The sequence below is a fragment of the Artemia franciscana genome, chromosome 20 (genome assembly GCF_032884065.1).
Source record: "Artemia franciscana chromosome 20, ASM3288406v1, whole genome shotgun sequence".
In the NCBI taxonomy this organism is placed as follows: Eukaryota; Metazoa; Arthropoda; class Branchiopoda; order Anostraca; family Artemiidae; genus Artemia; species Artemia franciscana.
In genome coordinates, this window is record NC_088882.1 from 11,116,461 (window position 1) to 11,134,006 (window position 17,546).

Genomic DNA, 17,546 nt, shown 5'->3' on the forward strand with positions numbered 1-17,546 from the left:
TGGAGTTTTTTCTTTCTTTGTTGTTTTTTAGGAAACTAATTCTACCCATTCATTACATAAACCCCCCATAAAACCCCTCCGAAAAAAAACAATGAGATCAAAAGCACAAAAACTGAATAATTTGGATATCAAAAACCGTCTTTTTAGCCTTGGACTAATCATTTTCATTTACAACTAAATGAAGGTTTACAGGAAACATATGATCAAGAAATATACACAGAACATCGGAAGAACATAAACAAAACATCGGAAGAACATAAAAACAAACACAGGACAATGAATGACGATTTTTTTTTTATTGACAATAGCTGAAGAGTCTGAGAGCTATAGACATAAATAATTTGTTCCTATACATTTTTCAGCGTCATTCGACGCTGAAAATAGTTTTGACGTTTTTCATATTTACATCGTTTGTAAAAATGGTTTTTCATATGTAGCACACTTTTTCAGGACGATTTGCAAGTTTCACACATTTTTCTGCATGAGGATTCTTCCTCATGTCTTAGTCTCTGGGTAGAAGTTTACCTGAGGGTCAACTGGTTCGACTCCAACCGGGGAACATCTTTTCTAGCATTTTACTTCTTATCTATAGCATTTGCCATAGGTCGATTTGTACCGGTTTGTTTATGGACATCGAGTTTCATTTCTGCTTGCCAAATGTGCAACGCTAGGATGTACCACTCACCATTAAAATTTTCTGTTTTCAAATATAATTTACGTGTATTTACTTATGAATTAATCGATTAAAAACGAGACGCTGTTACTGGGTTAAAATTTCACACAGAAGAACAAAATAGATGGAATTAAATCTTCCGTTATTTTCCCTACCTTAAAATTCCCAAATGAGATTTTAACACTAATTCGCTTTTTAAGCGGCGGGGTTATTCGCCTCTTTAACATTGAAGGATAATTTGATCAGCTTACAAAAATACGCAACAGACGAAAGCCAATCAAATAAAGTAAACCTTTCAACATAGGAAAGCAATCTCTTTTCTTTTCTTAAATTTTCAGAAATTTCAGTTTCATCTCCATCATAATGATAATTCAAAAAACTGCTCTTTACATTACATATAACAAAAGAATGTCATTCAGGGGGTTACTCAGAAAGAGGATAGCCTACATATTTTTTTCAGCTATGAGGATAGAGTTGAAAATGTCCGACCTTGAATTCGAGTGTATGTCGTAAATTGGATTTCATACTAAAAACAAACATTTATTAAAGCATTTGGGATTAAAGTATTTGGGAATCAAGGTGATAACGAGAAATCAGAGAGAACGATATTGCCTAAAAGGCTTCAATGTTTTATTTATTTTTTCAAGAGGCATTTCAAATGGAAGGGGTGGCCTCTTGTCCCCAAATGCATCCGATCAAAATATTGAGATAGCCATTTTGTTCAAATAGTTCTAAGATCCGGTAACAAAAATTCCGGAGTCAACACAGCCCCCTAGATCCCGGGGCAAGTTCTCCCGGGGGCATATAAGGTTTTTATAGAATAGGTGGTAGTAAAACTTCGAAGGGAGTTCATTTGAAACATAGTAAGAAACCAAATTCGAGATTAAAGGTGATACAAGTAAGAAATAAGTAAGAAAAGAAGCATGCATAAACGGTTTATTAACAGTTTATTAGTTTAACAATTAACAGTTTACACTTAACAGTTTACAAAACAGCTAATAGTTTACTCATTGGAAAAATTTTATTATGCCTGAAAGAGCATAAAAGCAAAATTGATATGAATTGCAAGATAAGTGATATGAATTGAAAGATAATCGATATAAAAAAATACAAATTTGAAAACCTTATAACAAAGAATACAAATTCCACATAACATACCTTCAACTTCTTTCCATGTAAATCGGAGATTAGAAGACAACTCCTTTCTATAGCCTTCTCCAAATCAATAGGAAATGTCTCAGTCTCCATCATAACTGGATCAAAACCATCCCCTCCATAGCGAATCTGAATCAGATCAGATGAGGATGTACGCACTGATCCATCATATTCAGTGACGATATCTTCAAGACACTTCATCAAACGCCTCTGAATGTAGCCTATAAATAAGTGTGTTTAAGACTCTGCAATTTTACAGTAGCTTATCTAGGATCAAATTCATCAAGGGAGGGGGGAGTATCAAGGACATTTGTATTTAGCCAATTATAAACTAGCAGATAACCAGTAAATATTCAGAAATTATAAAAAAAAACTGTTTTCTCTTGTTTTTGGATCTTTTTACAACGTAAAAAGAAGTCAGCTTTGTGTCGTGTTTTTATATTTCCATAGTCTACTTTTCGTTTTCTTTTTGTTTTATAATCTGAGAATTTCCCCTGTTCTTTTCCGCTCATACTGTCTTCACCTTCCTTTTAAGGACTAACTGAGCTTCCTAGTCTTAGTCCTAGTTTTTTGTCAGGTCCTATTCTCTGTTATTTCCTAATATATTTGAAAAAAACAATAGATCAAACTTACCAGTTTCTGCAGTTTTCACAGCTGTATCCACAAGACCCTCACGACCAGCCATGGCATGAAAAACAAATTCAGGGGGTTTCAGACCCGAATAGAAGGATGCCGACACAAATCCTCTTGAATCAGGTTCCTTGGACTTCTTTTTAAAGTGGGGAAGACTTCGTTCATCAAACCCGTTTGGTACCCGTTTGCCGTTCAGTGCTTGTTGACCAACACAAACAACCATCTGAGCAATGTTGATGTTCGATCCTTTGGACCCACTTAACGCCATTATAAGGGGAGCATTATTACGGGGAAGCTCTAGAATAAAATAAAATAAAAAAGAGGAACCTGAAACTGTGCAACTTTGAGATAATGTAATTCTGTAGTGGCATAAATATAATTTACCAGAAAAGAAGCATTATTGCGAGGAAGCTGACATTATAAACATAACACCTGAAAGCCTGTGTGTTACAAACGATCCAATTTTGCCGTAGCGTGTCTGTACTTTGGATTCATCTGAAAGGGGGAGGAGTGCAATATGCACCCCTCCAAACCTGGGGTTCAAGCCATGAGACGTACATGTGATTTGAGAGAGGGAGCTTGCAGCGTCATTTAGTTTACGTAGACAAACAGAAAGGGCCGCCTGACTTATGTCGATGTTCAAACATTTAGAGTCACTCATCACCATCTTGAGTAAAGCCCTGTTGCAAAAACCCTTTAGAATCAAGCAAAATACATTTAGGTTTACGAAAACCTAGAAGTATGGTTTTGTCAGACAGTAAAATTTATCGTAAAACTTGGTGTAAAACATTCTGCCTAACTGTTACATTTCTTTATCAACAGTCTATCATTCATACCAAAGCTAACTTCGAAATACGGGTATTTTTGAAATACATCGTAATACTAACTCAGTTTTTAAAAGAGATTTGAACTATATAAATAGTTTTTATTTCGACAAAGCTATTGTTTTAAGCAGTTAAATCTATCTTATAAAGATATTATAAGATGAAAAAATATAGCGTAAGATTAACATGATATTGGAGATGGAAGGTTAAGGTTTGTTTACAAAACTTATACTATTAGTTTATAGGTCTTTGAGTTATCAAGTTCTTTAGGCTATTAAAACATGTTTTGGATCAGGAATTCACTTTGTCAATCCCAAAACTCAAATGTAAGAGCTCTTAATTAACATTAAAAAGGACAAAATAAATATATTTAAAAAAAATAATAAACAGAAGGTAAAAACAGCTTAACCATTTTCGATTGGGGAAAAATTGGGTTATTCGGCTAAATTGAGGAAAAAGGATTATCTAGTTTTGTAATTATCTAATTAATATCAATTATCTGATTAATATCACCTAATTAATTATTATTACAGTCAATAATTAGATGGCAATTAATCAATATGAGGGGACTAAAAATCAGAGATAATAATCAGGGCTCCCCGCAGTGAGACCTATTAGATCAATTTTTTTTTTCAATTTCGTTTATTAACAAAAAACAAATCACACATTATAAACTAACTACACCCTAAGAGAGCACTGCCCGTAACGGGTGACAGTATTCATTCAATCATCAAGAAAAGAAATATAAGGTAAGAAAAGAAAAGAAGAAGAAGGGAAAAGAAAAGAAAACAAACGTAAATTAATAAAACAAAACATAGAGAACCATTGGTAAAAGAAATCTCGAGGAGATTTCCTCGAGATTTCTTGATTTCCTCGAGATCAAGTGGAGCTGATGAAAGGCTGACAACGGAAATTCACACATCTAGGTTGAGCTGGCAAAGCGAGGCAATTATAGAAAGCTTAGGAAATCATTATTCATACCTCTAAGATCATGCAGAGAACGAACCATGCATTGATCCGGAACAGTTGCCAAGTTAAAAAAATAAGAAAAGTGGGTAAGAAAAAAGCTAAAAACATATGACACCATACGCCTTAAGAATGCATAACTTTCCTTTAAAGACGCAGATGGTTTTGGGAATCAACAGATTTCTAATATTTAGATTATTGTTAATGAAAAGCATTGCTAATTTTATTTTTTGGATTAGAGATGGGTAATTCATAATTTATTTCAAGAGAAGGTTTGTTTCTGAAAAATAGCCATTTTACAGTATAGACAAAAGCCCTAAAATCAGGGTTCCACGCAGTAAAACTTATTAGATTATATGGAGCCGGTGAAAGGTTGACAACCAAAATTCTCACATCTTAGTTGCGTTAGTAAAGCGAGGCAATTTATATAGAAAGCTTAGGAAATGATCATTCACAAAGTCGGGATTTTAGCAATTCCAAGATTTATATTGCGCTAGTTTGAGCCAATCAGATTCTTTCATAAAAATTTTCGGCTAATCAGTAAATTCTATGAAAAATCGGATTGGGTCAAGTTAGTGCTATCTTGATATGTTATTAGTAAAATCTCATTGTGAATGAACCTTAAAGGGGCGGGCGTTTGAAAAAAAAAAATTGCTAGCACAGATTCATTATTTTAAAATGTTGCATCATTTTATACTTTTATGTTTATTTTTGCGGGGTTTTTTGGTTCTTTTGTGGCAATACCAAAAATTTTTGGTCTCCTGTGGGCTAATAATGAAATTTGGGAAATTACTATTAACTAACGAGAAGCACCAGTCCATACTTCCATCATCCGCATCAATCAGCAGACATACTAGGCATTACAACAAACTAGAACCAGTCAAGTGCCATACGAACAGATTCGCAAACTCCTTTGTACCATATTTCCTAAGTGTATCTAATTAGTGACCATTTTGTGATTGTAAAAGTAGCGTAATTTAGCGTTCACTTTTGTGTGTTACGGTAGCTGTTTCAACAAACGAATACGAATGAGCCGTGCAATTAAAAGAAGGGACAACAAAAGTATTGGTCTAATAAGAACAGAAATTTTGAATATCGTTTGAGCCGAGGAAACTGTACAAAACGAGGAAGCAGGCTAAACCGAGGCTGGCTAAACCATTTGGCTAAGCCGGGGAAGCAGTATACTACATTCAATATAGACTGATATAAGAACGAGGCAAATATAATGTCAAAGTAAAGCATGTTGTTAGCTTTGTATTCATAGCACATTAACCAATGCGAGGTATACAAAATTTGGGAGTCAATTCGATTGACTCCCATCATGGTTCTTCTTTTTGTTTCATAGACCAAAAAGAATTTTGAATGATACCTACAATCGCCACAATACTACTACTACTACTACTACTACTACTACTACTACTACTACTACTACTACTAATAACTCACTGCAGCACCCAGCCAACTGAGGACAACAAAGCTACGCAGGCTCTTCAGCCATCCCAATCTATTCAAAGCCTCCCTCGTTGCACCCTCCCAGGAAGTTCCCATCTCCTTCAAATCTTTCTTTATAACTTCCTCCTATACCAACCGCGGACGACCTGCTTTCCGTTTAGCCCTAGACGGTTCGCCGAAAAGCAAAATCTTTCGAAATCTATTATCCTTCATCTGCAAAACGTGCCCTAGCCATCTCAACCTTTCTCTCATTATAGCCTTGGGAAGCGGGACTGAACCACACCTTTCATACAGCCTACTGTTTGAAATACGGTCAGTCAGCCGAATGCACCGAACAATCCGTCGGTAATTTCTCTGGATAACATCTGGCGAATCTTCATCTGCTTTTTGGAGCGCCCATGCTTTAGAGCCACGCTTGATAAGTGTCATCACTGGAAGCTCCAATATTCTAATCTTGGTTTCTACTTATTCTTCCAAACTTTCTTTAACTGTGGAAAAACATCCTGAACCTTAACTATTCTACTTTTAATATCTTCACTGTTCCCACCATCTTTACTAATGACACTACCAAGGCAAGTTAAGGTGCCCGCCTGGTCAATCTTTTCGCTACACAACGTCAACTTTTCATCTTCATTTATTCCTAGCCTTAGTGACTTAGTCTTCTTAACGTTTATTCTCAGACTATTCTAGCACCCTGGACTCACAAAACCTCTAAAAATTCTTTCATGTTCGCTCAAACTTTTATCTATGATGCTTAAATCGTCAGCATAATCCAAGTCAAAGAGGGTTTTTCCTCCTCGTTTGATTCCGTCGTCTCCTATTCCCTTTCCTGTGCTTCTTAAGACAAAACTCATCAAAATGATCGATATAAAGGGCGATAATACACAACCCTGATTAACTTCTGATTTAACACGAAACCAGCTGCCGACCTCAATTCCTATCTTAATCGCAGCAATATTATTCTCGTACATAGCACTAATCACATTAATATATTTGTCTGGTATACCATACCAGGATAAAACATTTGCTAAAGCTCTTCTATTAACAGAGTCGAACGCTATAACGGCGAGCTCTTTATTAGTATTGACGCTATAAAGGTGAGGACCTTATTAGTATATTAGTAGTGAGAACAGTATTATTCTCGTACATAGCACTAATCACTTTAGCATATTTGTCTGGTATACCATACAAGGATAAAACATTTGCTAAAGCTGTTCTATTAACAGAGTCGAACGCTATAAAGGTGAGGACCTTATTAGTATTGACGTTATAAAGGTGAGGACCTTATTAGTATATTAGTAGTGAGGACAGTATTATTCTCGTACATAGCACTAAACACTTTAATATATTTGTCTGGTATACCGTACAAGGATAATAAATTTGCTAAAGCTCTTTTATTAACAGAGTCGAACGCTATAAAGGTGAGGACCTCATTAGTGTTGACGCTATAAAGGTGAGGACTTTATCAGTATATAAGTAGTGAGGACAGTATTATTCTCGTACATAGCACTAATCACTTTAATATATTTGTCTGGTATACCATACAACGATAAAACATTTGCTAAAACTCTTCTATCAACAAAGTCGAACGCTTGCTCATAATCTATAAAAGTGAGGACCAAATGTGTTTGATAGCTCAGGCACTTCTACAGCATCTCTCATCCTAAAAAGTATCATATTACTAAGTAATTTGCTACCAAACAGGGACCAGACTAATGCCTCAAAAATTACCACGCTCACTCTTTCTTATACAATGGTTTGATTAAGATTTTTCTGAAATCGCTAGGTACTTTCCCTTTTTCTAAAATCTTACTCATAATTTTCAGTAGCTTATTTCTAACCTCAGAGACGCCATATTTAAGGAACTATTTTATCACACTATCAGCAACTGGAGCCTTATTAGTTTTCAGTCCTTTTATGTTTGGGTAACAAAGAGATTGATCAGGTGGACAGCTTTACTTACCTTGGTGGTCTTATTAGTAAAGACGGTGGGAGCAGTGAAAATGTTAGAAGTATAATACCCAAGGCGTGGGGTGTTTTCTCACAGTTAAAAAAAGTTTGGAAGAATAGCAAGAAACCAAAATCAGAATTATGGAAGCTACAGAGATGGCAGTCGTCAAATATGGCTCTGAAGCATGGGCGCTGCAAAACGCGGATGATGATTTGCTGGATGTTTTCCTCAGAAAATGACTACGGATTGTTTTGGGTGCCCGACTGACTGACAGTACTTCAAACAGTAGTCTGTACGAAAAGTGTGGCTCAATTCCGCTTTCTAGGGCTATAATGAGAGAAAGGTTGAGATGACTAGAGCACCTTCTGCGGATGAAGGGTAGCAGATTCCCAAAGATTGTCCTTTTTGGCCAACCGTCTAGGGCTATTGCCCTAGACGGTAATCCCGCTTAAGGCTATATTGAGAGAAGGGTTGAGATGGGTTGGGCACCTTCTGCAGATGAAGGATAACAAGTTGCCAAACATTGTCCTTTTCGGCAAACCGTCAAGGGCTATTGCCTTTCCTTTGAACGAAAATCAGGTCGTCCGCGGTTGGGGTGGGACGATGTCATAAAGAAAGATTTAAAGGAAATGGGAACTGGGAGGGTGTAAAGAGAACGACTTTGAACAAATTGTAATCGAGGAGGAGAGTGCGTAGCTGTGTTAGCCTCAGGTGGCTTGGTGCGGCGGTGAGTTGTTACTAGTAGTAATACTAGTAATATTAATTAATCAATTAGTTCATTTCTAACCCACATATTTAAAAAGAGTATACAGGTTCAGTAACAATACAAAAAAAGCACCCGACAAAAATACATCAATCGAGATAAGGGATGGATATTTCTAATACTTTTCTCTGTTTTTTTAGATTTTCAGTTTTAGATTTGGCAACTAAACCTCAATTTATATGGGCTTCCATATTTACCTTTGATACATTCTTTTCCAAGATCATCTCGAATTCTGGAGAGAGTTTGCAAAATATCCCCTTCAGCTGTTTCATCAGCTGTCCGTCCAGGCATTACCTCCAAAGTCCCTATGGCAAGACTTCTCAAAATTTCATCACATCTGTCAAATCTAAATTAAAAATTCAAACAAACAAGATATAAATTTAGTCGTGGTAAAAACATTAAAATAGAAAAGCAAGAGCCAACAATAAAATCAACATACCACCCTGTTTGTACGACACAGAGTCAAATACAAAAATCTAGATTTTAAAAGAAGAACAAAATAACTGTTTTGGCACTCTTTTTCTGATCGTAATCAAGTTCATAGGAAAGTCATAACCCGTAATTTACATAGAAAGTAAAATATAAGTCACGTATTTTGAATATATTGGCCTAAATATATATACTTCTCCTACTACCAACAAATCACTCGAACACCATGCAGCCTGAAGCAAAAACAACTACCCACTTTTCCTCCAATCCAATCTATTAAAAACCCTCTCGAGAAGTTTCATTTTTCTTTAAATCCTTTTGGAACATATTTCCAGCACATTTGGGGATAATCAACCAGAGTTTGGCTTTACATGGGGGGTCAGAAAGGACAATCAGTCATCCTTCATTAGTAAACGTGTCCAAGTCAACTCAAACTTTTGCTCATTATCGCCCGAGAAAGCGGGACAGAACTACATTTTTCGTACAACTTACTGTTTGAAGGACGGCCAATCAAACGGGTACCGAAAACAATCTGTAGACAGCTCCTCTGGGAAACATACAATATATTCTTCATCGTCTGTAAAGGACCCACGCTTCAGAACCGTACTTGGCCACAATCATCACTATAGCTCATAATATCCCAATCGCGGTTCGCAGATTCATCTTCCTGTTGTCAAAAACTTTTTCTATTTTTTAAATCTTCACTGCATGCAGGGCCGTTCTTAGGGCTGGTGGCACCTGGAGCAAAATTAGTTGCGGTACCCTCTCCTGACCCAAATATAAATATAAAAACCTGAGAAACCCCAGCCGCGGTGCCCCCGCCTCGGCTCCCAGGGCGCCTTGCCTAGGTTCACCCCCACTTCCTTTGAACAGCCCTGACTGCATGCATGATTTTTACTAATAAAATTATCCAGGTATGTTAAGCTATGCACTTAATTGATCCCCTCGTCACCAAACACCACTCCTTTACTATTATTTAATTCTAGTCTACGTTCTCAACATTAATTTGCAAACCAACTCTTTCACCCTGAAGTCCCAGAACACTCAAAAACTCATTCATTTTGGTAATATTTTTATCTAGGACACTCAAATCACATGCAAAATCTAAGTCTAGAAGAGTTTTACCTTCCCATTTGATTCTATGTTGTCCCAAAGCCTTTACTGTGTCCTTAGAATAAAGTCCATCAAAATGACCCATATAAATAAATCCATGTCCCCTTTTCAATCCCTTACTCGCTAAGCTGAAGAATTGAGTACTTAGCACAAGCTTCTTATTCCCATTCAAAGAATCTTGTGTTTTAGGAGTCGTCCTTAAAGAATTTAGTTAAAAATGAAACTTTAGCGTATAGAGCTAGTGATTGAGGAGGGGACAGCCCTCCTCCCTCATATACAGTATAATATGTTCGTTTTAAGTTTTAATTTTGCTCCTTACATTGAGTTGAAAAAAAATTAATTTAACTTCAGACTGCTATTCAAATCTTACCCAGACCTACCCCAACCGTATTAACCCCAAGTTTCATGCAGTTACAACTGTTTATAAACAACTATAAATTGATTAGTAGCGTCCCACTTTTTCGGTTTTCCTCCTTATGAATTAAAATGTTAAACAAAATTTTGAAAATTTAGCAAAAATACTCTATGAACAGTACTTTTGCGGAGGAAGTCCTTAATAATGCAGTCCTTACTACATAATTTCGGGTGGAAGGAAAGTGGTATTACTGTTCACAGAAATTCAGGGTGACTTTTGATCTTCTACGCAGCTGATGCCATCGCGATCAGTACAATAAGATTCTCCAACGTTTAGATATAATATATACAATAAATATAATATTTTATGTAAGCAATAAGTAATTGCATAACTTACAGCCCCTTTCCCGAGGGTTGTGGGGGGGGGGGGGGGGTAATGACATCTCCAAAGGCATAGTTATTACACCTTTCAACTAAGCTGAACAAAATGGTTATCTCGAAAGTTTGATCCGATGACCTTTGGAGGGGAAAGGTCGTGATAGAATGCTAGTTAGATTGAAAAAAAGAAAGCTAATTCTTTTAGTAAGTTAAAAAGAGGACTAAAACTTTTAATTTCCGTTCGAATAAGCTCAGCCCTTATTTTCTAGGACCAATAGTTTGATACGCTGAGCTTACCCTTTGAAATAAACAAACACTAATCCATGATCTTTCTTCTACCAAATATTACAAGATTTCTCGTTTTTGCAGATGGCAGCTTGAAACTTGTAGAGTAGGGTTCTGTGATACGCTGACCCTGATGCTGTGATTTCCATTACGATTTTATGACTTTTAGTAGGTGTCCCTCCCTTTTTTCTAACACGAAGCAAATTTTATCAGGCTTGTAGCTTTTGATGGGTAAAATCAGTACAAAAAGTCAGTTCTTTAATATATCTATTGTTATTTAATTCCACTTTTTAGAGTATCAGTTACTATTGGGCTGAGTCACTCCACGCTTACAGTTCATAACCACAAACCGTCTGACATGATGAAATGCTCAAATTTCTGTCTAGTTCCTTGAAAAGGTGTATAAAGCAAAAAATTATTGCAGATCGTAGTCCATGATAAATCCTTTTCAGTTGATAAGTTTCAGTTTGGATGATTTAAAAAAAAATAATTATGTTATCCCAACTTTTCAATATACGTATTTAATATCACCTCATATGAGTAAAATTTATTTTAGCTTAAAGCCCATAGGCCGTCGCAAAACATATAAAACAAACAACTATTACACAAAAATTACAAAAATCCTAACATACAAATAACATACATACAACATACAACAACATACAACAACATGCAACAACATACAAATACAAATCCTTTTCTCTTTTGTAGTTATTTTGATAATTACAAGCCGTGTTCGTGGCTCTTAAGATGTCTATACTGGTCATTAGAGTAACTTCCCTTTAATACCATTCTAAGTAATTTCTTGCAAGTTTGACTAAACAACTTCGACTTAATAATAAAAAAAACAGTTCTAGAAGCTAATGCATGAAATTACGTGTTTTTTTCTACCCTTTCATCTTTTACGCAGTACAAACAGGCCGGTGCTGCCATCTAATATTAATCCTTATTTTAAAGTTGGCATAGTAAAAGTGAGTTTCACGTAGTAAAAAGTCTAGGAGCTAGGTTTTTTAGTATTTTTTTTTTTGCTTTTTGAGCCTTTACGGCGCAGATATTCTTAATAAATCACCTAGTTAGTTAAGTCACCTGGCTGCTGGTCATTAGGGTAACTTCCCTTTAATACCATTCTAAGTAATTTTTTAGAGCGAGTCGTGTCTAAAGTAAGACCGCCCGTTGCTACGAACTATGTTTTTACCGAGACTGTGATCATTTTTGTGTTTGTTTTTTTTGTGCGTGTTTCTCATTTTTGTGTTTATTCTTTTGATTAGACCATTCTTATGTTGGAGTAGTTCTAAAAACTTTTCAAACAAAGTGCTATAAGTAACAACGCAAAATGTAAGGAAAAAATGGAATAGATTCGAAATAAACCTCTGCTTATATTGTTCCTCTAAAATTGTTAGCATAAACAAAATTCACAACTCTTTCAGTATTTTTTTTTCCTAACAAAATATAAAATTTAGTCTATTAATGAGTGCACACTAACACCACACGGGGTTTCAGGTTTTCAAAAAATGGTAATAATTAGCATTTTTAAAAGTAATTAGTATAATGCATGTCAGTTTGGATAAGACAAGAAAAAGCTCTCTTTTCTTTAAAAAAAAGGCGAAAATAATTCTTTTCATAACATCTAAATACAATCCTAACATAATACTACAGAAAACTAGCTCTATGGTCAGTCGTGAGACGCAGGAATCGTGCCAAATATCGTAAAGGTTCATCCGTACACACTCACCAACCCCTCAAGCTCCCCCCCCCCCTACAAAACACTGCAACTATCCAATCATTTAGTTCTTCACATTCACACAAGTGATACACACTTTCATTCAAAGCTTCACACATAGGATAAAAACATGGACCAGCCTTTCACCTTTTATTCCCGATAAACTTTCTTCTTTGTGAAGAAAATTTCTTCTATATGAAGATGCAGTTTAAATTATAATCTGCATTTTATTTTAATACTAATTTTTATCGCTTCCAAAAGGCAATAAATACAGCAATTTCCATTAAAATGAGACTTAAATATTTCTCTATGATGTTTCAGTCCCACACTAACTACAAAAAAAAAAAAAAACAGACACGCCACTGCAGAATTTGGCTGAATGATTTTCTGGCTTTCTCAAAATTAGGGATTGCAATTCCCAATCCTAAATGGGTTTTCCAGCTATGGTGAGTGTACTGGTGCATTTGTCTATGGTACAGTTGTGCACTGGTAGAGCGATCCCACATCATTTCCGAGGGGTTTCAGCCTTAATGTTTTCGCCAAAAACTTTACCAATAAGATAAGCCAAAGTAAGCTTAACAAAAATAACAGAATTTAGCTGAAATAGCAGTTACCATATCCGAGTTGGCTTCAAATAGCGACACTTCCTCATTTGAAGGATTCTTAAATTTTCGGTTGCTATTGGCTAGAGTTCCTTCTTCAAGGAAGATATAAATTATTTTCAAGAGAAACAACTTAAGAAATTGTTTTCACAGATGTGAAAACGTTCAAATTGAAACTGAGAATCTATATTTTTGAATTCTCTACGCAGTTTGAAATTTAGTCTTGCGCAAATTTGTACACGAGATAAATTAAAAAAAAACATAACTAAACTAATAAAAATAAATATTAATAAAAGTGATTGAAAAACTTAAGAATGAACGGTAGACAATACCCGGTTCTAAGCAACTTTTCTTTTCTTCTTAAGAGTCTTTCAGACGGTGTGACGTCACCGATTCCAATTGAAAACCCAGTAGTCATCAAGTAGTAAGATGCCACCCTGGCAATCCGCCACATTGCTTTAGTGGCAACTGTCGAATTATACAGTCTTGTCATTTCTAGGAACACATTTACTCGGCTCCCTGTTCCAACTGTGTTTTTCTCAAGAGTTCCTAAAAAATATAAGAAATAAAAATAAAGAGAAGCAAAATATCAAACGAGTGAATAAAAATAAAATGAATAGAAAGAGTGAAAAGCAAATAAATAAAAATGAAAAGTGAAAATGATGGATGAAATAGGGAATCAGTAATGTTAAATTTTCTACAAAAACTGGTGAATAAGCATTTCGAAAAGCATTAATGTTAAGGACCTTATTTAGTTGAATTTACAAGAGGTTAGCTTTCCTTTGAAAGTTTAGTAGTTTTGAAAATCAACAGATTTTTTATTATATATAAATATATTAAAATATATTATATTTATTATATATATAATTTGAATTATTATGGAAGGGAAACGTTAGACTGTTTAAATATTAGAAATTAGTCAACAACTTTTAAATTTGCTTACATTGAAAAGATCTTCAACGGATTTTACACTAGAGTTACGGCGCTAGAAAACTGCATCGAAATACTAGAATATCACAGCGATGATTTAGAACAGGAAAGAAAGCCGAACACTCTTCTAATCTAATAATTGTTTAAGATAAGTGGAGAAACATTGCCCAATTGCGCCCTAGGTCTCTTCAGTAACAAGAAGGCGATCCATATACTTGCGAAAGACATCAAGTCCACTTAACGTTTCCATACTAGGGTTAACTATAACATTGTTCCTCCTGTTCTTGTAAATTTTTATTCCCCTGATTGCGCAAAGCGGGCGACCGCCAATAGGAGAAAATTTGCTGGATCGTAATTATTTACAACTGAGTACTAGACGCCAAAGCTCAAACAACCATTGAATATGGCATGTGACAAATATTTGAAGTTAGAAATCTTGGGACCAACGGGAGCCATATACTAGCCAAAATAGTGAGCAACTCAGTCACCTTGAAAATTAAGCCGTTAAATGACCTAATCAGGGTATATCAATCGTGAAGCTAGTATCTTTGAGTTTTGTTATGGATATTATGGTAGGTTTTTTGCCAAATTTGGAAAGTAGTCACATGTCTGTTGAACAGTTATTAAATACCCCCATTGCAAATAATAATAATAATTCATTGTTACCCTCTTCATACAACACAAATGCACTAAAGAGGAGCATAAAAAATGAAAAGAAAACAAAAAGGGCACAGAAAAAAAAGAACACGCACAATTCTTGACAACTTCACTTTTAAAACACTTTTTTTTACTAAAAGTAAATATCCTCCAATCAGCTACCAAAGGGCTCTCCTTATGAAATTACGTAATTCTAATGAAGAGTTGTGGGAAGTGTGGGTACTTGAGCTTCCTGTCCCCAGCAGTTTAAGGCCTATAGGCCGGCCGGTACCAATACGACTCTTCAAACTCACTCCCGCTCTCTTCTGCACATTACATAAATATAACTATATCTACCCTTTATCCATTGTCTTCTTCATGCTCTAGTACATGGATTAAACATCATAAGTTTTCACAGCTAGCGACACTAGGCACTTGATAGAGGGCAAGTCCGTGGAAAATCGATATTTCTATTGAAGCGGTCAGCAAATCTACGTGACAGTTCGTCCACTTTTGACAAATTCCAAAAACACCGTAATGTCACGAAATGTACTGTCGAGTCCAAATGGGAATATTAAGAAAATACTTGCAGAACCTAAAGAACAGCGGTCTGATTTGCTTTTTATCAGATGCAGAGAAAAAATTTCCAAACAGGTGTTAAAAACAACACATGCGGTGCGAAAAATGCATTATATAACCGACCAAGGGTTCTCTTATCGAACTGGCCCTTTACCCTGGCGAGAAGACCATAAGATTTTCTTATCTTATCTTTCAAAGAAGCAATTATAAGCTACCTAGTGGATCTAACTGTAGTTCCAATGGAAGACCTAAATACCTAAATGAACTGGAAGATGAGATTGCGGCAGGACCAACATAGACTGTGTCATTGGAGGCGATATCCAGTTCAAAGACAAGAAACTCTGTCCTGGATGTAGCAACTGAAAGACCGATTTCTTTCAGACCGGAGGAAACAACGTCAACAGCGTTTTGGAGTGCCCCAAGATTGTCAGCCAAAAGAAGAATGTCATCGGCATAAGACAAGTGACTTGCATCAATATATGGCTCAATTAAGTATGGTGGAATCTGTCGAGTAACTTCTCTAATAGAGTTAAGCAAATATTGCTGGACTAAGAACTGAACCTTGCTTAACACCACAGCGCACACGAATACGATTACTAACAGTACCTTACCAATGAATCCGGATTGAGGAGGATCCCACTGCCACAGGCAGGTGCAAACAAATGGATTAACTCCACTTCTAAAGAAAGACAGAATTACTTGGAGTGAAGAATGGAATCAAAAGCCTTAGAAATATACAAACATAGAGGTTACTTTTTGCCTTTTTATGCCTTGCAAGAATCGCTAAAAGAGTTGCATGTTCAATTTTAAATTATTGTTGCAAAGGGCAATTTCAGTGAAGGATATAATACGCATACTATAATTGCAAGTAATTGTGGATAAGCAATTGCTGAAAAAATAATATAGTCGAAGATGATACTGTTTTCGCATTTTGAACACCGCCAAGGACTTAGGACAGCGTATTCAATCCTTTGTATTATTTCAAGCGATATGCAAGAAACACCGTCAATATTTAGGACTATATAAGACGTTTGTCTCAAGTAATGATAATTATGCTTGTGAAATTTTAATTTTTCCACGTTATAGATATGTAAGATTTTTTTACGGAGTTGCGCGGGGTAGTAAACCCACTTCTGATTTTAATAGTTTTAGTTCGCCTAAAGAGCGATTTGATTATTCATTATAATTTATGGTAATTTTAGGATTTTTTAATTGTCTATATGAATATATGTTATCCTTATAGTTATTGTGATTATTGATTTTAATTTCTAATCGTTCTGAACTTTATTTAATCGTTGATAGTGATTAAAAGGCATTTAGATTGAGTTATTTTAGGAGCTTATTTGTCCTTGGCTTAGATTTCAATATGCCTGTTTACTATTCTTTGATTAATCTCTATGCCCTTTTGATTGCCAAAGGTATAATATCGATTAAAATCGTGATGAATTCTTTTTTCTAATTTTTCGTTATCTCGTTGCAAAATGTGATCTGAGCATTACTTTGGATTGTATTCAAGATAAAGTTGCCGTTCCAAAGCCATTCCTGAGATTTTGTACAAGTAGAATGCACATAGTTCTTTTGATTTAATTCCACATTCCCCTCAAAATTTCAAGCAAGTTCCAACTTAATACCCTTAGTGATTTTTGAGAATTTCCCCATACGTCCTTTTGAAAGACTGGATGAGCAAAATGCCTTTATTTAATTCAACACCCCTATCAACAATCCCAGGGGGTTTCAACTTTATACCCTCAGGTGTTTCTGAAAGGTTTAAGACACGTGATTTTGACCGCTTGGATGAAACTAGTGTGTTTTGTTTTAGTTTAACATATCCCTCAACACTTCCCAAAAATCCCACTTTATTGCGGATACGCCGTTTTAACAGCAGTGTGTTTTGATTTAGTGTAGCATCCCCCTCAACATTCCTTAAAAGTTTTACCTTAAAACCCTTACTCTTTTTGGTGACACAAGATCAAATTAGCCCCCCTTTTCCCGTAGCAAAACCTATATGTAAACAACGGGCACCTTGCATAACTTACAATCCTTGCCCCACGGGTTGTGGGGGGGCCTTTCATCCTTGGGGGCATTCTTATTGGGTCTTTCGAC

The 17,546-nt window shown here is 35.6% G+C and overlaps 1 protein-coding gene across 1 annotated transcript in view; it reads right to left on the bottom strand.

Annotated features, from left to right (window-relative positions):
* Positions 1-17,546, bottom strand: part of LOC136039751 (DNA-directed RNA polymerase III subunit RPC1-like) — a 96,416-nt gene that overhangs the window by 60,502 nt on the left and 18,368 nt on the right. Inside the window, exons 5-8 of the mRNA XM_065723600.1 lie at positions 13,631-13,847; positions 8,615-8,763; positions 2,462-2,758; positions 1,832-2,049 (exon numbers count right to left, since the gene is read on the bottom strand). Of these exons, the coding sequence (XP_065579672.1) occupies positions 1,832-2,049; positions 2,462-2,758; positions 8,615-8,763; positions 13,631-13,847 (881 nt within the window). The remainder of the gene's footprint in view (positions 1-1,831; positions 2,050-2,461; positions 2,759-8,614; positions 8,764-13,630; positions 13,848-17,546) is intronic.